Source organism: Rhinolophus hipposideros, assembly GCF_964194185.1.
Source record: "Rhinolophus hipposideros genome assembly, chromosome: 14".
Taxonomy (NCBI): domain Eukaryota; kingdom Metazoa; phylum Chordata; class Mammalia; order Chiroptera; family Rhinolophidae; genus Rhinolophus; species Rhinolophus hipposideros.
This window is the reverse complement of record NC_138060.1, coordinates 19,540,633-19,563,438: the sequence shown is the minus strand read 5'-3', so window position 1 is coordinate 19,563,438 and position 22,806 is coordinate 19,540,633. Positions and strand designations below refer to the sequence as shown.

Here is a 22,806-nt window from a genome sequence, read left to right as displayed (position 1 = left end):
GAAGTGAACTACACAGAACAGAAGCTGTGGTCATGGGGTTGTGGAGAGAATGCAGGCCACTAACCAGGGGCTTCAGGAAGCCTGGGTCTGGTTTCCTGCTGACACTGTCCCTCAGTCTTCTCCCTGCCACCCGATCCTCATTCTGAGTGTTGTCCCCCACCCCTCTTTCCATGATCCCCTTTTCTCTTCTGGGGTATTACTCTGTAGAGAGCGTCTTGGTTTTCAGGTCCCTCCCGCATCTCTCGAGCCCACAGCTCAGCTACAGGACATGTCCCTCTTAATGACATGCCAGTGATCAAACTCACCAGGTCTCCTTCCTTTGCCCCTCTACTCATTCCAAGAGAGCCTCTTTTAGACATGCATATTTTTGTTTAAGCTCTAGGTTTGCCCATGACCCTGTCTCTGTGGGTACCTTCTTCTCCTTCAAACTCAGCTGCTGAGGTCTGGTCTCCTTCTGATCCTTACCCCATTCTACCCGGAGAGCCCAGCACTTTCCAGCGACTTCTGCATTGGTCTTATATACTGCTGCCCCATTCACCTTTCTGTCCACCTTGGGCAGATGGACTCACGTTTGGCCCTGTGCTATCTAGCTGCATTCTATTTTCTTTCCTGGTATTTTTTCGCCCACTGTGTGCCCAGCAGCCAAGACTCACCCCCTGCCTGCCCCAGCCCGCATTTCACTGGATCACGGCAGTGCTCTCGGTGCTCCCTTCCCTCTGCCTGGCGTAGCCTCTCCCCTGCCCACCTGTGGAAACCCACCCTCTTCAGACTCAGGCTGTGCCTCGAGGGAAGATGCCTAGTCCTCTTTCTTCTCCCCAGTGAGAAATGATGTTTTTATCCCTCTTTAATTGTAACTGATATTACTCATATAGCATCGGTGTGCTACCTTAAATTTGTATTGAATTCTCATGTCTCCTTCTAGAATACAATCTCTTTGAGAGAAGACACTTTATGTAATACACCCTCACATCTCCCAAAGCACTAAACCTTATGCTTGCCACACGGTAGATGTTTAAGGAATTTTGTTGACTGGATGAACAAATGACTGACTTTGATGTTGGACAGTCCCCATCTCTAGCTTTGGTTATTCCATTTGTCAATTGAGTACGATGGATTAAGTGGTCTTGAAGATTCCTTTCTAACTTATGTCACCTCCAGGTTTAATGTTAATTAAAAGCTTTGAAAATATCTCTGAGTTTTATTACTATGTGTCATATATATTTCCTCAGGAATTATATATCTATGTGCATCATTGAAGGATCTTCCTGGCTCACAAACTTATTTCTCTCTCTCCTAGGTTTACAAGTTGTCCTGAACTCCATTATAAAAGCCATGGTTCCCCTTCTTCACATAGCCCTTTTGGTATTATTTGTAATCATAATCTATGCTATTATAGGATTGGAACTTTTTATTGGGAAAATGCACAAAACATGTTTTTTTGCTGACTCAGGTAAGTAACTAGAATGGTAGCTAAGCTAACTTCAAAAAACTTTGATTTTCCTCCAGACAACTTTCGCAGTTTTGGGAACATCTAAAACAAAATGGGGGCCTGGAATAGCCAAGTGTATCAGTAAATTTACTGAGCCAGTTTTTAGTGTGGATTTTGTTCAGAATAAATGAGAATTTAATCTCCTTTCCTATGCTGATTTTCTGTGTAATGTGCCCTGGCAAACAAGGTGAGGGCCCCCAAAACTAGCACATGAGGTGAATCAATATAGGCTTAAGAGAGGTGCTCTGAGTGAGGAACGAACAGTGGCTGCTGAGGATGGGAAATGGGGACGATTGGAAGTGGACTTGGAGGACAAGTAGGATTCTAAGATAGCTTGGATTGGAGGCAGGGCATCCCAGGCTCTGGCAAGGAGACTCAGCTTCCACAGGCTCGGGTTTCCTGACGGTCATGTCTTGCGTGGTGAAGCCTCGTTGCTCTGGTTGCAGATATCGTAGCTGAAGAGGATCCAGCACCGTGTGCGTTCTCAGGGAATGGACGCCAGTGCACCGCCAACGGCACGGAGTGTAGGAGTGGCTGGGTTGGCCCCAATGGAGGCATCACCAACTTTGATAACTTTGCCTTTGCCATGCTCACCGTGTTCCAGTGCATCACCATGGAGGGCTGGACAGATGTGCTCTACTGGGTGAGCAGCTTGAGAGAGTGCATGCTGTGCTCTTTCTTTGGATAAGAGTGTTTCATTAGCTAGAGCCATTGGAGAGTAGGCTGAAAAAGAAACCGCGGTGGTCAGTTCTTTGAGAAGGGAAGCAGACCCTTGTTTCACTCAGCAAGACTTGTCATCACTTTTCTTCCTCGAGGCTTTAGTTACCATTCTAGGAAGCAAGACGCACAGTGTTGGCTTGCTCCGCTTCCCAGTACTGCCTGGGGAATTGTTGCTGAGTATGCCTTCTAGTCCCTTTTTGGAGGAACCCCAGAAGGCCAGCGCTGTCCTGATTAAACTCTTCGAGGGCCAGGGGACCAGTTCCCTGGTTAATATGCTCCTGAACTTCCATGGCCTGAAATTAATCTTTTATACATAAATGCAACTTGCTCTACTAGAATCCTAAACAGAAGATAGGAGCATAAATTTGATTCCTTTCATGCTGTCTACAACTTAGCACAGCCCTAAAGCCAAAATGGGAAATAATAATATTTCCCTTGCATCTTCAGTATTACTATAAGTCAGCCCAGCACAAGCCCTTAGCTCTCTCTTCCTTTCTTTTGGGAGCTATAGAACTCTGGCAGAGAGGGTAGAACTGGAGTGGGGACCCATGCAACCTGTTGTGAAAACAGATGGACACCCTTTTGATGATGAAGGTCTGGTTCTTGTTCCTGACAGAGCCAGAGGGTTTGCTATAAATGAAGAGCAGTAGTATTTTAATAGCCATTTCCCAGAGCTGAGTTTATTTGTTTGGTAGAATTTGAAAAAGCTCACAGAAGTTTAGAAATTACTTTCTGTGCCACAGAGTCACTGGGAAAAACAGCTGATGTGGATTTTGAGCCTAAACCCAAGTCCAAATGGGATTAACTAGACCTCCAATAATGAGTTGGTAAAAGGCAATTATTAATAAAATAATTCTTGAATGGGCATTCTCTCGTTAGAAGGCCTATAAATTGAAAAGTAGCTCCTGACAGTATCTAAATTTTAGACACTTGATAGGATTTCATGTTACTCTATAACTTCAGAGAACATAGCACACATATAATGGTTAAAATAGATTTTTGCTTCCCTTCACCAATGAACGTCATGCTTATGGGATTGTAGAAGTTCCTGTTCAGTGTTAGGCAAAGAGGGTATGATTTTGTTTTCATCCCCAACATGTGTGTCTAGTTTGGTAATAAGCTTTAAGTACCACCCACATGTTGTATTTTGTTTCTCCCTTTTCCTTTCCTTTTTCTTATTGTCATGGGTATGTGTGTGTGTGTGTGTGCGTGTGTGCGCGCGCGTATTTGTTATTTATATCTGAAAGACAATGCCTTTCATGAAGAGGGAGATTATATTGGATGAACCAAGACCATAGCCGTGCAAGGGGACCCTCAAATTAGGTAAAGGATTCATTTTCACTATTATCCTCTTCTAAATTGCATCTCCTAGTTAGATTTGTTGAGGTCTCAATCCTAGTCTTCCCTTGAAATTTCTGAAAAATGAAAAAGCATCATCCAAACAGCCCAAACTCTGATCCTTCCGCCCAGACAGTACAGAAAACAGCATTTTGGTTTTTTAAAAACATAAAAATCTGTGACTCTCAACTCTGTTGTTCTCTCTATCGTCATGGTGAATTGTTCAGTGCTGATCCAACAAGCCTTGACTAATGGAAAATTTTATACTTTATGTTGTGTTTCTACCCATTGATTCTCTTATGGCAATTTCCTATTAAGCAAATGAAACCTCTGGAAGTGTGCGATTAGAGGCTGGAGAGAGAACTTCAAGTACCCAGAAACAAATTTCTACTTGCTTTCCTGAAAATCTTTAAGTACCACCCAGGATCATGTAATTATTATCTCTATTGTTAATATGACAGAGTTAATAATTTGACAATATAATGATTATATTCTCTGTGACTGACATATCTTTATTCCAATGAAGGAACTCAAGTAATTTATCAACATTAACTCAGTGTATAGCCCTTCATAGAAAGTCTGGGATTTTGGAGATGGAAACAGTGGAATATAGAGAGATCACTGAAATATCCCCAGGATCCTACAGTAAATGGTTGTGGTCCTTGATCTAGAACAGGGATCTATAGATGTTTTTATAAGAGGCCAGATAGTAAATATATTTGGCCTTGCAGACCATGATGTCCCTGTCACAAGTTCTCAATTCTGCGCTCTACCTATGACACTCAGAGGCAGCCATATACAACATGTAGGCAAATGTGGGTGACTCTGTTCTAATAAAACTTGATTTATGGACACTGAAGTTTGAGTTTTGTATAACATTCATCTGTTGTGAAATATTCTTTTAATTTTTTCAACATTTAAAAATGTTTGAAAAACCATTTAAAACCATTTTTAGCTGAAAAGCAGGTGGCAGGCTGGGTTTCGCCTGCAGGTCATAGTTTGTTGACCCCTGGTCTAGACTAGAACCCCGCACTCTTCTTGGCATCCTTCCACTCTTCTAGAACACTAGGGGGCATATAAGTAATGTCTTCTAGAGTGTTCATTAAGACCTTAGTCTCCGAAACATATCAGGATGTTTTAAATTACTTGTTGTTTACATTTAGTAACTCATCACAGAGAGAGGCAGGAGCCAAGCTAACCAAACCTTCTTAATATTTTATGGGTCACGGTCATGTGGAAGCCACACAGCTGTGTTCTGGAACAGAACAGTGCCTGGCACAGAGCAGGCGCTCAACAAACACTAATTACTATTACTCTTCAAGTGTATAATCCCATTGCTTCAGTGTAGATGGACCATGTTTAAATACCAACTGTTATCCACAATTGGAGTGTCAAGGAAACATCTGGAGAGATAACTGAGGAGATTAGAATTCAAATATTGATACAAGCAAATTTCTCAGTCCTTTAGGTGTTTGTACATGGTGGACAAAGTCTTTGCCAGGGATTATGTTGCACCCTGTCAAGTTTATATTCAGTCAGTGTTCTCAAGTTCATTGATATCTCCGTTTTCAACAGTGTCTGGCAAATGGCTGGCAGGGTCTTGAGAAGGGAAGTACAGTTGGGCCCAATATTCAGAAAGACACACTTAGAGCAGAACTCCATGGATATGTAGGGAGTGGGATTATTAACTTCTGGTGGAAAAAGTTATTGGAGAGCTCTTTTATAAATTGAGTTGCATAAACAGAATTACGCTGTCATCTGACTCACGCGTATCTTTATCTACCGAGGCAGAAGGGGTATAGTGCAAGGAAAGAGCACTGAGGCTGGGACAGGGCTGGGTGTGTATAGGTAGATCGCCAAAACTTTGGGCTTTCATTCTGTTGTCTACAAGATGCAGAATAAGGCTACATGATCCAGTTTTTTCCAACTCCGAGGAAATGTTTTTAAACATAAAAGATTAATTAAAACAGTATTGGTTTCAGGAGAGAGCTATTCATATGCCTCATTGATGGGCTCTCGCCTCAGTGTTCGGCTTTTTAGTCAGAGAATACGCCCATGGAAATGCTGGCTGTTAGACTCTGATGGGAAGTTCTCATGGTCAAGCTGACCATCTACTTCACGCAAGGTACCCGGGTAATTCCTGTCTAGTTACCAAGGGGTTTGCCTTTTTGTACCCTTCTCTTATTCCACGCTCAGAGGAGCTACAACCAGTACACAAAGTTTCTAGTGGTGTTGTCAACAGAAAAGATAAAAAGCCTTAGGTTGGCCTTTAGTTGGAGACATGAATGTGCATTTAATCTCATTCCCAAAAGCACGCCTTTGAAGTGAGGGCAAACTGAAACTCAGTAGATTATTTCCCGGGCACCAGGTAACACCACACGATGACTTTGATGTATAAATCAGCTCATGCCGATTTCTCCATTGTTGATCCAGACCATGTAGACAAAATCCCAAGCAGAGTCTCTGTTTTCAAATGGATATTTTGGGGAGCAGTTTAGCAGTCCTGACTTGTCCTAGGTATATGGTAAGGTCTAAGAAATACTAACTTCTTAAAAGAGACCTGGGTCAAGAAAGTTTAGTTCAGAGAAAGACCTGCCTTTAAACCTCAAGTTCTGTTTCTCTTCCCCAACGTCTGGAAATTTAGAGAGACTCCTGTGGCTTTTGTTTAGCTCCAGCCTACCCCCAGCCCCCAGCTGTCATTCCAGGTGGTATTTCTGGCTTGAACAAATGTGAATCTGCCAAACACTCCTAAGAAATTAAAAGGGTTTTTAATTAAAAAAAAATTTTTTTTCCTCCCAAGTGGAGCAGACAGCTGTTACTAGAACCATTGTCTGGAACACAAGACTGAGGCCTGAATGAGGATTGGTGAAGCAGATGTCACCGACTGACTTTGCCCAAGTTGTAGAAAAGTGAGGTCTCCTGGTGGGAGTGTGGACTTGAACACCCTTCCCTGTGACATGCTCTCCCCTGTCATATGCACTTCTGTTCCAAAAAAGAAAAAAAAAAGGCCCAGAGAGGTCTCGGTGGAAAGTCCTGACTCCAGGCTGGGCTCTGGCCACTACACCAGGCAGCCTTTTTCTTCTCCTCCACACATGGATTTTTAAATAAGTTTGGTGGTGTAGCTGCTTGGGAAGAATTACCCTGTGCCTTCCTGCTGAAATTAGTTTATCCAACTTAATTAGATCAACAATTGCAGTTGCGGCCTTGGCTCATTCATTACTCTAATTGCCAATGTAAGATGTGCAGACTGATATGAGTTCTATTAAGCACATCAGTTTTCATGTGGCCAAACAGGTGTTTCATAAGGGATTTGATGCCCTCTCCCTAGACTTCAGCAACAGATGGTAGGTAGTTTTTTTTTTTTTAATGTTCTCTTTTCCTGTTTGGCTTCTGCATGAGGCAAACACAGTGAAATGCATGAGCCTCATTCTGTAAGGCTAAAACCTGGAGCCAGACAATGTGGAGGAAAGCACATGCTTAAATGTCTAGGCTTACCTGTAAGACAAGGGCCATGAATGGTCCCAGACTATAATACAGTTCTGTTGGCTGAAGATTCCTGGTGTTCCAGGAAAGTCAGGCCTACGGTTATTCATTCGCTCCCCTGACTGGTCCTTAACACCTCCTTCTAGGGAGAAGCCTTTGCCCAATTTAATGCTGACTTGAGCTGCTGTAAAGTTCCATCCAGCTGTGAACCTTAATGCCTGTTTGCTCCAGCATGAAAACTGCTTGTGACCAAACCTTCCCTGGGAGGGTCTGTCAGGGAAGTCAAGTCTGACAGTTCTGCGTGAGCTGGTCCCACAAGCAGGGGCATGGGTTCCTCTGGATGAGCCAGCCAGCTCACAGCTGGGGCCGGCTCTCCCAGGGTGAGTGGTCGAGGTCCAGGCTAGGTGTGGGCGATAATGGCTTTTTCCTTTTTCTAGGTCCTGCCTGAGTGTGCAGTTGGAAAAATCTCATTCCCAAAAGCACCCTTTAATATGGGTCAGCTAGTTGACTTCGGAACACTTTCCTACTTGGCATTAGTGTAGCTGTGCTTACACTCACTGTTTGCAGATAATCTAGATTTAAGGTGGATTAGATTTCCTTGGGTAGGTTGGCTTCCAATGCAAAGTTTTTATTTTAGGATGTTTTAAAAAGAAAAGAATTTATAGAGTCAAATGTTGCCAGTTTGTCTCTATAAGTAAGACTTTTCCACCATCACAAATTTTAAAAGCAAAAAAAGTACTGACAACTTGGGCAGAGTAGAAAATAATTTCCAGCTAAGCACTAGTTTTGTCCTCTACCAAGATTTATTCTGAAAATCCGTTATCAAGGCAGTCAGTCTCCTGTGGGGAAGAGCCAAATCCCAGGTGATTACCTTATTGGTAGCCAAAGTCTGCTCTTAATTGCCCTGAAAGCTTTGATGATTTTGTGTGTGTGTGTGTGTGTGTGTGTGTGTGTGTGTGTGTGTGTGTACGTGTGTTGGGAATATATAATAAATGTGCATTGGCTATTGTCTCTGATTTGAATCTAAGCAAATGTTTCATTAAATGTATAGAATGCTGTCTCTAATGTAACCCTCTCTCCTTACTAAATTCTCTTATTAACCCACTCCTATGAGACCATCTTATTTCTTACAGATGAATGATGCTATGGGATTTGAATTGCCCTGGGTGTATTTTGTCAGTCTCGTCATCTTTGGGTCATTTTTCGTACTAAATCTTGTACTTGGTGTATTGAGCGGGTAAGCTACACCTCTTTCATCTTGAAAGCAGAGTCCTGAGGACAGTTGCCAAGACCACACAGGCTTTGCTAGATGGGGGCCGCTGGGGTGGGTGCCAAGTGCTTTCTATGTCCTCCAAAGATGCTTTCTTTTCTGCTGAGGCTTCCCAAATCACAACGTTTCCTGGAACCTCACCAGCCTTCACAAAGGAAAACTATAGAATAATTATTGACCAGAAATTAATCAGCGGTGTTGCTTGGGATTTAAATAGTTTCCATTGCTTGCCCTTTTGTCTGTCCTAAAATGAGATACATTTACAGTTGCTTTATTGGTCTGGATCCAAATGCAATACAGATTAATTGGTACAAAACAGTAGCTAAATGAGCTGGTCCGAGCCCCCTTTCGATAGGCCACATTTGCAGATTTCCACGGCAGAACTTGTCCTTATTTGAAGACCAAAAAAACTGGAAGGCCCCTAGTCGGGGTGCCTGTCCTAGGAGCACTAATCTTCCATCAAAGCCCCGAGTGGTCTGGCAGCTGCTCCTAGGGTTCGGCTGTTTAGTAAATAGATAACTGATAACTGATCTCCTTACATTTTACAGGTAAATGATGCGATAGGATGGGAATGGCCATGGGTGTATTTTGTTAGTCTGATCATCCTTGGCTCATTTTTCGTCCTTAACCTGGTTCTTGGTGTCCTTAGTGGGTAAGCAGTTGGATCCATGTTGCACATTGTGCTGCTGCCACGTGTGAGGTGGCTCTGCGTGTCTCCCAGCTGCTCCCCTGCGGCTCCTCTGCATGCGTGTGGACTCTGACGTCCCGTTCGTGGTGTGTTGCTTTTGGATTGAACTGTGATTCTTTCTGCCTGTATCTGTCTGTGAGATTCTGTGTTTCTGACGCTTGCCAAACACTATTAATTTAATGAAGACGTTTCCCTGAAGCCAGCAGCCGCATTAGTTTCCCGATGTGTAGAAGTGGATTACCAGTGAGTAAAAGGAGTCCCAGGCTTGGTCTCCCCAGGAAAGGGCATCTTGTACTTTTATTCCCGTGGGTACATAACCTGGCCCTTTGAAGTTACCCACAGAGTATCATGACTATTTCCAGGGCGTTTCACATTTCATTGTAAGGAGAGATAAGCCTAGATTAGCACACAAATGCTGAACAAACTTCAAACTCTGATATCCTTCTGATCGGGAGCGTTTATTAGCGTGGTTTTCTGCTGCTGTCACTGTGAGAATTTTCCCTCTGATTCATTTTTAATCTTAACTGGTAGGATCCCTCTTTAATGCAGAGTAATGGTCAGCACATACGTGTCCTTTGGTCCTTTAGTCCTCGTCACTCAGTCACCTTTTTGGGAATTTCAGTTTGTTTCCCTCAGCTCTGTGATTAACCCTCTAGAAAGAGGGTGTTTCTGGCCTCTGCCCTGCCTGTGGTTGCCGCCCTGGAGACCCCTGGGGCAGCTCTACATCCACACCATCCCGCAGGCACCCCAGAAAGGGGAGAACCCGGGAAAGGAGCCAGGATTATCGAAGCTGTCTCAGAAGCAGCTCCGGCTGGGGGCACATAGCTATTACTGGGGAGCTGGAGGTACAACTGGGGGCTCAAGGAGTGCCCATATCCCCAGAGGAGGCTCTGTCACTCACTGAGCCCAGACATCCCAGGAAACCTGTTGATGGACTTGATTCCCAGTGAGTTTATCTTTTCCTCACTCACCTTATCTTCCTCTTTCCACGCTTGTACCTCAGGGAAGTGATGTCTTCATGTAACGCTGAGTCAGTGAAGAGACCTTTATCTCATTTTTCTCAGCACTGCCTTTTCCAGAGCAGAAAGCCGAGTTAGTTATCCTTCCCTGCTTTCTTTCCTCATTTTCCCTGGAACCCCACTGCCTGTTTTCAGGGGATGACGATTTTGTGCACACTCCTTGACCGAGTGTGGTCAGTTTTACACCATGGACACCCACTGTCACGTGAAGGCCCTATTGAGAAATGGCCCAGGACTTCGAGCCCCCGCAGTGAGAGGAGTGGCGTGGGGGAGCTGGGATTGAGTGGGGGGGGTGTGGCAGCACTCCCTGCCCACATCCCTACCAAAGCTTCCTCTGCAGAGAAGTGGCTCCTTAAGCCTCATGTACTTTCACTTGAAATTTTAAAGTTCCTTCCTCTGTGGCCTTAGGTTAGTGTTGGGATTGGAAGAGTGGAATTTATTCCCGGAGAAACAGCATTGTGCTTGATTTTGCCACAGGAACAGTCTGTACAAGGTTAAAGCAATTCTGTTATGAATTCCTTGGCACCCCATGTCTCCTAAACCCAACTAAGCTGACGGGGGCCATGGAAACCACTAATTTTAACAGTACCAGTGACATGCCTTATCTCTGAGCTTTCCAGAGCAGGAACCATCGCCCTGGCGTGATGAAGCTGCTTAAAAAAGAAAAAAGGAAAAGATGGGAGGAGGGGCTCCTATTATTATAATGGTGGGTATTAAATAGGCACCCTCATGGGGGAGGGTACCAAATTTGAAGGATAAAAAAAATCACACACCCTCATGGAACAACCAGTTTACTGAAATAAATTTTGGGGAAAATAATAAATAATTTTAAAATATCTTTGTATCAAAACAGAACGAGAGCCCTTACAAAGAATACAAATGATGCATGAATTTTTAAAATAAAATCCAAGACTTCCCAGTGATTTTTCACTGTCAGTTCATGCTGTGTTTCAACTTCCAAGACCTGCATGCTGATACTACCCTTAAAGCCCCTTTGTAGGAAATGCTGAGGAGCAGTTTGTGTAAAGTAAGAATCATGCCTGCAAAGCAGAGCCTCTCCACCGTGTTAGCTAATTTGCCCAGCACTTGTTGAGTTCTGTTGAATGTCCGGCTCTGGGGCAGAGGTCAGGGGTGCCAAGATGTTTTAAGATATAGATGGAGCTCTTGTGCTCAGACATTCATTGTCTAGTGGGGGAGACGGTTATTATGCAGTGAAGGATGGCAAAGCTAGAGTAGAGGTGTAGACTGGGGCTATGAGCTGGATCTTGAAAGATGGTAAAGCATCTGTGAGGAAACCGATGAGCTGGCATGCTCCCACCTCCCCTAACAATTACCTGGGCTTTTCTGCCCAGCTCCTCCTCCTTGACTTTCTCCTGAGCAACAAAAAATCAAAATGGGTCATTTGTATTTATTTTCTTGTTAAGGCAAATTTAAAATATTTTTATTTTAATCCTAGGCTTCTTCGTGAATTTTTTTAGGGAACACTAGAGGGATTACAAAACTGGAAGGATGTAAATGTTCAAAGGAAGATGACTTACGTTGCATAGCCCCTTAGGGACCATGGGACCAACACACATGTAATCCCAAAAGCACTGACTTAAAAGGCTCCCAGTTTATAAACTTAAACCATGCTTTTGCTTTCTGATGAAGCATCGTGAAATGATGCTGTATGTCTTGAAGTCTGTTAACCATTTGGGCATAATTTGTTTCTGCTCCTTGGTTCCTTCTCTTTTTGTGTGGCCATGCCATCCTATTGTATTCTTGAACTGATTTTAATCTGCCCCTTGATTTGTTGTTGGTACATTTTTAAAGCATTCTAAGATTGGTGCTTTGGAAAAATCTTTGGTTTTCCAACAGACCATTTTTCTCAAGGTGAGTTGGAAGTTTATGAACTGCACATCTTGAGTAGCCAAGCATGATCACAGATGACGACTTTTATCTCTGAGGATAGTGTTCTGTGAGAGGAGCCAAGAATATCTGTAACTCGTATTGCAATTTTACATTAAGTTGTCACTGAGGAGGTGGTCCCGTTATGACCAGGGATTGGAAAGAATGTCTCATTTAAATCTACAGTTCCGACTGATTACATCTCCTCTCATGCTGGCTTTTTAGAAGCTTGGTGATTTTTCACTTTCAAAATTGTTCATTGAACTCCTTGTCCCTTTTGATGTTTTCGTCGGTAAATAGGCTAACTAAGAGAACACGTTGGTGTTATCAGTGGTTTGCATCTGTAGAATCACTGCCAGATTCCCAGGGGGAAAGGGGGGCATGGGCAGTGGGTTCGCTTCCTCACCTGCAGGACCCACCTGTCCAGGCACACTGGCAGTAAGATAGAGGTCCCTCTAGTGCCCCATGGGTTCAGACCCCAAAGAAGGGACTGGGACATGAAAAGGGAGCCTGGGTTCTGGTCCTGCCAGTGTCACACACTAACTGTGGGACTTCGCTTAGTAACCCGAGCCTCAGTCTCCTGGCTCAAACTGGGAAAGATGGTAAGGCATTGTATGGCCTCCTCCCCCAGGGGGCGGGCTTTACATCAGCTAATGAATGTAGAAGTGCCTTGAAAAATATACAAAGGGATTTACTCATTTAATGTACTTTCTACTAAATCCATAGACCTCCTCCTTGGGTAAAGTGGGAACAGCCAGAAAGGCTCTTTGGAAATGACCTAAAGTATACCATTTTCTGGCTTTCCCAGGAAGTGATGGAGAGAAACATGTTTGGTACACACGGTAATACTGTTCTCTGTGGCCTCCAGGAGGAGGCTGTGGAAGTTCTTTGCCAGCCATGAAGTATTTATGTACCACTGAATCACTGGGATTAAGGTTATTTCTGACAGTGATTTTTTGCACAGAGGGTAAATGACATTTCTGTAACAGTGGTTAAGCACACTGGCTTTAGAGTTGGATGACTGAGACTTGCATCTTTGCCATGCCTTTTACCAACTGAGATTTAGGGCACATTACTTACCTCTGGAGCCTCACTTTCCTCATCTGTGAAATGGAGCTAATAATGCCAACCATTTGGTATTATTATTTAGCTATTATTATAGCTAAAGAGTGTAGGGTGCTTGGTCATTGTTACTATGATAGCTCAAGTAAGAGTGTATAAAAAAGGATTTGACTCAAGAAAAACTAATCAACTCAGTCCTTTTAGTACAATTAATGATAATTGGCCAAGATAGGCCTGAATCAGTGAAAAGTCAGTTATATAGTTTTTTAAAATGTCTTCTTACATAGACATGTGAGATATGTGTATATATATATATATATATATATATATATATATATGTATATATATATATATATATATATATATATATATATATATATAAAATGACGTAAGCCCGTGATTACTAAAGGTTATGACTACGTAAATCACCTCCTGGGCTGGCTTTAAAGAATAGATTAAAATCATTTATAATTTGCCTGTGAATTCAAAGCTTTGGTTTTGCCAACATTTTATGAAAAATATTTGAAACGCTTTTTTAAGCAGTCCTTGTATGTTGTAGAATATAAATGTTCTTTGTAAACCAGGTTTTATAGCATAAGATTCAATGGGAAACCCAGTTCGTGTCTGTAAATTTGAAGTCATTCTGTTCTAAATTAATTTGTGTTCTTTGTGTTCCAATAAGTTCCAGATCTACCAGGCCACAGGTTATCTTTTTAAATAATTAATCCAATTTTATATTACTAGAGGCCTGTTTATTTTAACTCGAGAAGTTTTGAGAGAACATGGGTAAAGGGAAGCATTATAGAATAGGCATTTTCAAACCAGTTGATTTTTCTGAATTTCACTATTGCGTTTTTCCTATGCCCCGTTCTAGTTACATCAGATTCTAGGGTCTAGACAGAGACCCAGGTATGGCTACTTTCCCTGAGTAACTGCTGGTGTAAGGAGAATGGAGAGGGAAGGTGGTAGGGGTGGGACTGTCAACTATATTGTATCAGAATTTTATAGACGAGAATCAGATTTAGGGCATCATAATTTGAACCCTGGTCCATTTAAATTCACACTATTAAAAACCATGATAAATCAGAGATTGCCTCTGATTTCTTCCCCTTGAATGTTGGCATAGTGGGCAAAACATGTCAGGATAGATGGTGGTTGTGTTGTCTGTGAATATTTTCTAAGTGGACATGTGTCCCCTGGGAATAGTCACTCATAAATTATTCATGACTGGGATTAGATTTTGCTCTCATTCAACACTCTACCAGCATCTGCCAATAGAAAAGGAACAACAGGATTTCTTGCTATACATAATCCTCTGACATACCTGCATCTTAGTAGAGTGGCCAAATTGCTTACAACATTGGAAGGGACATTGTTAGGTAACGGGACAGCCAAGCTATCTGTGTGTTTGTTATCACTATATTACAGAATAAAATTATACTGAGCTCATGAGTTAATTCCACATATTGATCAACAGACTAAGAAGGCACGTACAGGTTTAGTCTAAAACCAAAGAAATGGTGGAGGGTTCTTTGTAGATAGTTCTTACAATTAAAAAGAGAAGATTTTCCTGTGTGTAACTAGAAATGATGAGGCTGCCAGATTTCCAGAAAGAGGCACCCCTACTGGTCACTCGTTGCAAAATATTAATACTTTCCAACAGTTAGCTGGATTTGTCTTTGGTTTATCTAGGTGAATACGTGAAAGATATGTCCACAGGGTTGCAGGTCTCTTTTCTTGGAAGTAATGTTGTGAGTGGCATTGAATGCTGAGGTAGAGATCCAGGTTCTTCAGTAACTTCACATGGTTTGGCTTTGGTAGAACAAGACAGAAAGCCCTACTTCCGCTTCAAATGGAAGAATGCTAAATGTTCTTTTTCTAATAAAGAACCAAGATACACATTTATACATACTTTTAAACACTGAACTTTCTTGTTGCAGAGTTAAAAGGCTGTCGGGGGTAGCTGACAGCTGGATCCTGGTGCTGTTGGTACCTTGGTACCTGAAGTGCACAGGCTGGTAGCCACACCTGACATTAACAAGTGAGTGGTAACCTCTCTGCCGCTGGCTCGCAGCTACTGTTTCCATAGAAATGGCTGTTGGGATCAGTGGAAACGAGGTAAGTGAAAGTTTTCGCTGATCCTTGTTTCCATCAAGCTGACATCTGTTTCCCTGGCAACAGCAGTGGACAGCAGCCAGGCACTAGCAACAGATTCAGTAGTGCTCTCTCACTTGTCAGCTGTGGCTATCATCTGTCCCTGACCAAGTTCTTTGTAGCATATAGCAAAGACCTCTAAGGACCCAAGAGGCACCTCTGGCCACATGTGCCCTCCTGGGCACCCATTTTGCTGATGGAGAGCTCTGTCCTAAGCAGCGGCCCCATCAGCAGCCTTCCCCCCGCCCTGCTCTGGTAGGTTGATGTATAGTCCAGGAGAAGGGGAGAGGTAGTTGAGGGCATCTGTGTTGCAGGGCAGGGTGATTAGTCTGTTGCTCCCAAATCATTGGGGAAGAGAAATCAGCGCAGTGATTTCATGCACAGACCCAGTTCTTCATAAAGTCGCTGGTACCTAATGGTTGAAATTAAAGCCATAATTTTTCCGTGTTCCCTATTCGATTGGTGGCATTAACCATTGCTATCAGTTTACAATGGAAGGGATATTTATGAATTTAATAATTTGACTTCTTGTGAGAAACACATTGATGATTACCTCTAAGGTGCTATGCTAGTTTCAACCTTATGCCAGTCTGTATTTTTCTTTCTGTGTAATAGTGTTTTATAGGCTGGTAAAATCGCTTACAGAGATCAAATATTGGTATAGCAAAGCAGCTCAGTATACAAAGACCAGTACGTCCGTATTATGGGAAACTCTTCTTTATTAAAGTTCAGCAGTTGCTCCTGTCCTGGAGTTTTATGGTAATATTTCAGCAAATGTATGCACCAAGGCAAAAGTATCCCTCTCCTGTATGAGAGAGCACTCACAGGTCCCTCAGAGCTAAGGAGAGCCATCGTTATTGCCCTGGTGTGTGAGATGAACGCACATAGGGAGAGGAATGGAAGGAGTTGGGGGCCACTGTCTAGTCTTAAACGCTTAAATATATTGTGAAAAAATATTTTCTCTGAAACAAAACAAAACTCTGAGATTTAGAACTGTATCTCTGAGAATCAAATGAAGATATGGATTCACGGTGTTATGAGAATTTAGGTTGGCTATCTAGAAGAACACTGAAAAATTGTGGATTTCCTGTCCTTGGAGATCTTTCTTAATGACTTTGTTCTGTAATGTGGACTGGGTCCACCGTGCTTGGCCTGGAGGCAGTGTTTAGGGCTGACCCTGTACCACCTGGTTGGGTTCAATATAACAAACTGATAAGAAGCAGAAAATCTCGCTAGATACTTTTTTTCTTTGTCTTAGACTTCTTAAGAAAAAAATGGCTTGAATTCATTCATTTAATTTTTTTTGAGTGTCTACACAGTAGTGGATGTATTTGTCAAGCACCTTGCATTGGAGTCACAATGGTGAAGAAAAACAGATTTCTTGTCTTAATTAAGTTTATATCTATTGGGGGAGACAAAAATTATAATTACAAACCTCTATAAATTCTTGAGAAGAAAATTACATGGTGCTGTGTTTAACAGGCACAACTGATATCTAGGGGTGTGGGGAAATATCCTGGAAAAAGAAAAAATGGAGGAATAGCCAGGAAAGATGGGAGAAGAGTCTTCCAGTGAATGGAAAAACTCATGCAAAGTCCATTCAGTAGGAAGGAGCGGAGGATGTTGGAGGAACTGTACAAAGCGAGGGTGGCAGGCATCCGGGGAGCAGGGAAAGGAGGGTAGAGAAAAGACGACTGATCAGCAGAGCACAAATCACAGTGGTCCTTCTAAACCATGTTACAGATTTGGGTCATTAGCTAAAGGGTAAAGAAACACACTGATGAATTTTAAGCAGGAAGTAATGTGATTTATATTCATGTTTTATTAAAATCATTCTGATGTTTTCAGCCTACCTTAAAATGCTTTAAAAATAAGATGAATTTGTAGATGGACAGAAGATTGGATAGATAGGTCATAAAGAAAATGCAGAAAATGTTAATTGTGGAATCTAGGTTGTAGGCATATGGGTGTTCATAGTTTAATTCTTTCTACTTTTATGGATGTTTGAACATTTTCTTGATAAAATGTTGGAAAAATCTCCATATAAAAATCACTCTGGCTGCAGCAATATGAATGGACTAGATGGATACTACAAGACTGGATATAGGAGAGGGACCAATTTAAGACAATTGCAATCCACTTTCAGCCACAACATAGTAACAGTGCCAGAGTGAACCTTTTACCATAAAAAGCTATAAAATTGCCCAAAATATATAAAGCACATTTTTGTTGTTGTTTTCTTTTTCCTTTTTAGAAGATGGAAATAGGCAGCATAGGATTGAGATCCCTAAGAGAACAGAAACACATGAAGTAAACCCCACAGCTGTGCTGTCTTTCTTCCTAGAGATACTTTTAGAATTGTGGCACAGGGAGGAATAGCCAAGCAGAGGACAGCAGTCTATTTGCTGAAGAGGCAAAGAACAGAGTTTGGGCTGCCGTGACAGCTGGAATTTTTAGGGCAGAGTACTGGAGAGAGGTGTGCAGAGAAGGGGCTCCAGAAGTCTGAATAGGGATTCTCTTAATTATTTGACTATATACCAAGTTGCTATGTGCCAGGGGAGACTATTGAGGTATGGTGAACAACAGCTACTAGAAAGCTGTGAGCTGCTGAAAATCTCACAATGCTAGCAGACAGACAGGTTCTGACTAGCTGGAGTGGAGTGACCTTGATGAATACATTGGAAATTCATTGGAGACCTCATAAAAGCCAGGCGTTAACAGTGGGGCTACTTTAGCCCTGGAGTAGGAATCACTGTAGACCTGCCCTAACAAATTTGTATAAATAAGCTTGAAAAGAATCAGGCCAAATGACCAATTAATTAAACACCTGCCAAAACTAAAGTCAGGCTCATTAAAGGAAGACACCAAAATCCAGACATTCCCCAGATGTTTCCCCACATCATTGAAACTATGGGACATGAAAAGCAGGAAAACATCGATAATCAAGGCGGGGGGAGTCAACAGAAACACACTGAGAGATGATAGAGTGTTGTACTTAGCAAAGACTGAAATTGCTACTTCAAACCTGTTCAAGAATAGAAGGAAAGGATGGACATAATAAAGGAACAGATGATAATTCTCAGTAGAGAAATGGAAACAATACAATATCTGAAATAAATAAATAGCAGTTTGGACAGTGAAGGAAAAAGATCAATGAAGATTTCATGATCTCCAGGACAATAAAAAGCAATCTGATATATGTGAAGTTGGAGTCCCACAAATAGAAGAAAAACATTGGGGAAGAAAACAGTGTTTAAAGAAATCATGGCTGAAAATGCTACAAATTTTATGAAAACTATAAATTTACAAATCCAGGAAGCTTAAAAAGCCCAAGCAGTATAAACACAAAGAGAAACACACCTAAATACATCAAATTCAAATTGTCAAAAAAAAAAAAAAAGAACACTTTAAAAGAAACCAGAAGAGAAGAGGCAACTAACTACATACTGTGGGAAAATAAGGTTATTCACTGACTTATTTTCAGAAGTACTGCAAACCATAGGACAGTGTAATGGAATCTTTAAAGACCTGACAGGAAAAAAAACAGAACACACACACACACACACACAAACAACCCTAGAATTCTGTATTCAGCAAAAACATCTCTTTAAAAAGTAAGATAAATAATTTTTTAGACGAAAATGGAAGGATTGATCACCAGTAAATCTGCACTACAAGAAGTGTTAAAGGAAGTTTTTCAACATTGAATGTTTTATTCAATGTTGTTTCGTTATAATGATGAGATACCATAGGAACTTAACTCTTGTTTATTTCAATTAGCCTGTGGTAAAATTGATTTCATTATACATAGTTTGCTGCAATTCCAAGAATCTATCGAAGATGTTAAGTGAGGACTTACTGTAATAGTATAGTATTATGGGGACTGTAACATGTTAAAGTAAACTATGTAACAATAGTACAAAAGGTTGAAGGGAGCTAAATGGAGCTTTATTATTGTAAAGTTCTTATATGTGAAATAATATAAATTAAGGGTAGACTAATAAATTAAAGATGCATATGATAATCTCTAGAACAATGGTTAAAAAATAAAACCAAGTGGTATCTTAAAAGCCAAAAGAAGAGATAACATGGAATCCTAAATAGTAATGGTACTCAATTATCCAAAATAAGGTAGGAAAGGAACAAAGAACATAGGGGACGAACAAAAAACCAATAGCAAGATGGTAAACATAAACACAACTACATCAATAATTGCATTAAATGAAAATGGGCACAACATTTTAATTAAAAGAGACATTTTCAGACTGAATAAAAATACAAGATCTATAAATACAAAACACAGATTAAAAATTAAACAATGGGGTAACTATATAAATACCAAACATACAAAGTGGACTTCCATACAAGGGGTGTTACCAGAGATAGAGGAGATATTTCAGAGATAGAGACATTTCATAATCATAAATGGGTCAATTCATCAAGAAGACACAATGATTCTAAATGTACCTAATAAGTTTTAAAATACATGAAGAAAAAACTGTCAAAATTAAGTGAAGAAATCAGTCTAAATAGATAAAATTTTTTACATTCCTCTTTCAATAATTGATAGAGCAAGGAGTTGAAAAACTCCAAGTATAGATAATATCCAAACACTATCAACCAAATTACCTAATTGATACTTAAAGAGCATTACATCAAATAGCTGTAGAATACACATTCTGTTCAAGAGTATATGGGACATTCACCAAGATAGACCACATCTGAGCTGTAACAAAGTCTCACTAAATATCAAAAGATTGACATCTTACAAAGTATTTTTTTTCTAACAACAATAGATTTAAAATAGAAGTCAAGAACAATAAGCTGTCTAGAAAGTCCTCCAAATATTTGAAAATTAAATAACACATCTCTCAATAACTTACAATTCAAAGAAAAATATTCTAATAAAAAATTAGAAAATATTTTAAACTGAATGGTAATGAAAATACAGCATTTTGGAATTTGCATTAATCCATCTAAAGCAGTACTTAGAGGGAAATTTATAGCTTTAAATGCCTATATTAATAAAGAAGAAAGGTTTAAATTCAATGATCTATAGTCTCATCCAAAAATCTAGAAAAAGAAGAGTGAATTAAATCCAAGGAAAGTAGAAAAAAGAAATAATGAAGAACAGAAATCAATAAAACAAAATTCAAATAATAGGTAAAGATGAAAGTGGACTCTGAAAAGCTTAATAAAAATTGATAAATCTCTAGCAAGACTAATCAAAAAAGAAAGAGCAAATTATAAATTGTCAGTATTAGAAATGAAAGGGGACACCAACAGAGATACAGACATTAAAATAACAAGAGAGGATGATAACAGGAGAAATAGGGAAATTCCTTGAAAAACATAACCTTATCTTATCAGAACTGACTCAAGAAGAAATAAAAGACTGAAGAAACCTATACTTGCTTTTTAAATGGTATTAAGAATCATAAACCTTCTCTCCAAGAAAACTGAAAGCTTAAATGATGTCAAAAGAATTCTGGCAAACAATTTAGAAAGAAATACCACTTCCAGAAAAAGTTCTTTTCAGATAATAGAGGAGAAGGGGACATTTCCTAACTTATTTTATGAGGCTAGAATAACTAAAACAATCTCGACAAAGAACAAAGTTGGGGGACTTACACAACCTGATTTCAAGACTTACCATAAAGCTACAGTAAATACAGTGTTGCTTTGACATAAAGATAGAATACTTGAACCGAATAGAAAATTCAGATATAAATGTATATGTTCAATTGCTTTTTAACAAAGGTGATAAATAATTCAATGGAGAAAGGATAATTTTTTTCAGTAAAATGCTGGAAAAACTGGATATCTGCAAAAAAACCAAAACCAAACCAAAAACCTTAAACATTAGGACATATAAACACAAACACTGACTTGAAATGGATATAATTAAAAAGCTAAAAGAACATATTTTCTAAAAGATTTCTGCCCTTCAGAAATAACAAATTGAAAGGAAACCACACAATGGAAGAAAATATTCACAATACATAACATCTGACAAAGAGTTGGTATCTAGAATATACAAAGAACTCTTAACAAATAAGATGAACAACCAAATAAAAAATTGGCAATGACTTGATTGGATACTTCACAAAAGAATATATAGAAATAGCCAATATACGTAAAGATGTTCAGTATCATTGGTCATCTAGAAAGTGAAAGTAAAAACTGCAGTGATATTCTACATATGTAGAATATGTACATTCTACATAAATAGTATAGTAATGTAAAGACTGGCAGTCTTAAGTGTTGACAAGAGTATGGACTGACTCATACACTCATCAGTTACTCATAGAAACATAATATGGTAAAACCACTTTGGAAAAGTTTGTCAGTTTCTCATACAGTTCAACAAAAACTTACTATATGGCTCAGCAGTTCTATTTTTAGAGAAATGAAAACCTATGTCCATAAAATGACTTGTGTGTGAATATTCATAGAGCTTTGTTTAGTAGCTCCAAATTGGAAAAACCAAATGTCTATCAATAGGAAAATAGACCAGCAAATTGTGGCATATTCAGACATTAGAATACTATTCAGCAGTAAAAAGGAATGAAGTATGAATACAACATTATCAATGAAGCTGAAAAACATTTAGCTGAAGGAAAGCCAGATAAGACAGAGAGCATGTGGTGAAGCTCTGGAAGAGGCAAAATTGATCATTAAGACAGAAATCAGGTCATTGGTTTTCTAGGGTGGGAAGAGGAAGAGAAGACTGGGAAAAGGAATGAAAATTTTCTGGGAGGTGTTATACAAGTTTTATATCTTGGTTGGGGGGATGTTTACCTGGTGTCAACATTAGTCAAACTGGAAACTTAAATTGTGTATATTTGATGGTTCATGACTTGTATCTCGATAAAATTGACTTAAAAATACCATTAAAATAGAATTAAAAGAGACTGCTACTTCTGGTTAAGATGTGGTAACAGATACTAGATTTACCCTCCCACTTGAAACAACGACAAAACCAAAAACAGAAAATGCATGTAAAACAATGGTTTTCAAGACACTGGACATCAGGCAATGAAGGACAGTGATCCCTGAGAATCAGGAAATAAACTGAATGAGCTGTATGACTGTCATAGCTTATTGGCCTAAGACAGAGTTCCTGGGCCACGACACGAGGAGGGGGGTTGCAGTTAGAGCCCTGAGTGGAGAAGATGAAGCTAAGAGTCTGCAGAAACCAAGGTGGCTAAAGTAGCAGGACAGAGTACTGGAAAGGAGAGAATTTCATAGAAAGAGAACTCTAGAGATAAGGAGAAGGTGTTCCCCTTAAGTGTTGAGCAGAGTTCTTTTCCACACACATGAGAATGAGGAAACTACGTCAGGCTGGGGAAAGAACATTCAAATGGATTGGAAAGGATGGTATTCAGTGCTCACATAGGGCCAGGAATATTGCTTATTCTCACCAGGTAGACTGGGAAAACTCATAAGGCACAGGGCATTGGGCAGAGTAAGGATCAGAAAGGATTTGCCTCAGTAGTGAGGAATTATTAGCCCTAGACAGAGCAGTGCTCCAGCTTGACCTAACAAATCATTAAACAAGACCTGAAAGGATCAAACAGTTTGAACGAGCTTACTTAATTGTAGTTGTCCCAGAATAAAGCACTAGAATATTTAAGCACTAGAATACAAAAGTACTAGAAACCAACAAGTTGAGATTTACAATGTCTGGCATTCA

The 22,806-nt window shown here is 40.3% G+C and overlaps 1 protein-coding gene across 9 annotated transcripts in view; it reads left to right on the top strand.

Moving 5' to 3' along the window:
* Positions 1 to 22,806, top strand: part of CACNA1D (calcium voltage-gated channel subunit alpha1 D) — a 308,623-nt gene that overhangs the window by 160,264 nt on the left and 125,553 nt on the right. For 5 of the 9 annotated variants that reach the window (XM_081073052.1, XM_081073055.1, XM_081073053.1 and 2 more), the window contains exons 6-8: positions 1,298 to 1,450; positions 1,936 to 2,132; positions 8,164 to 8,267. In XM_081073052.1, the coding sequence (XP_080929178.1) occupies positions 1,298 to 1,450; positions 1,936 to 2,132; positions 8,164 to 8,267 (454 nt within the window). Of the gene's footprint in view, positions 1 to 1,297; positions 1,451 to 1,935; positions 2,133 to 8,163; positions 8,268 to 8,848; positions 8,953 to 22,806 lie in introns of all 9 variants that reach the window. The other 4 variants (XM_081073050.1, XM_081073054.1, XM_081073051.1 and 1 more) reach the window with 1 other exon arrangement.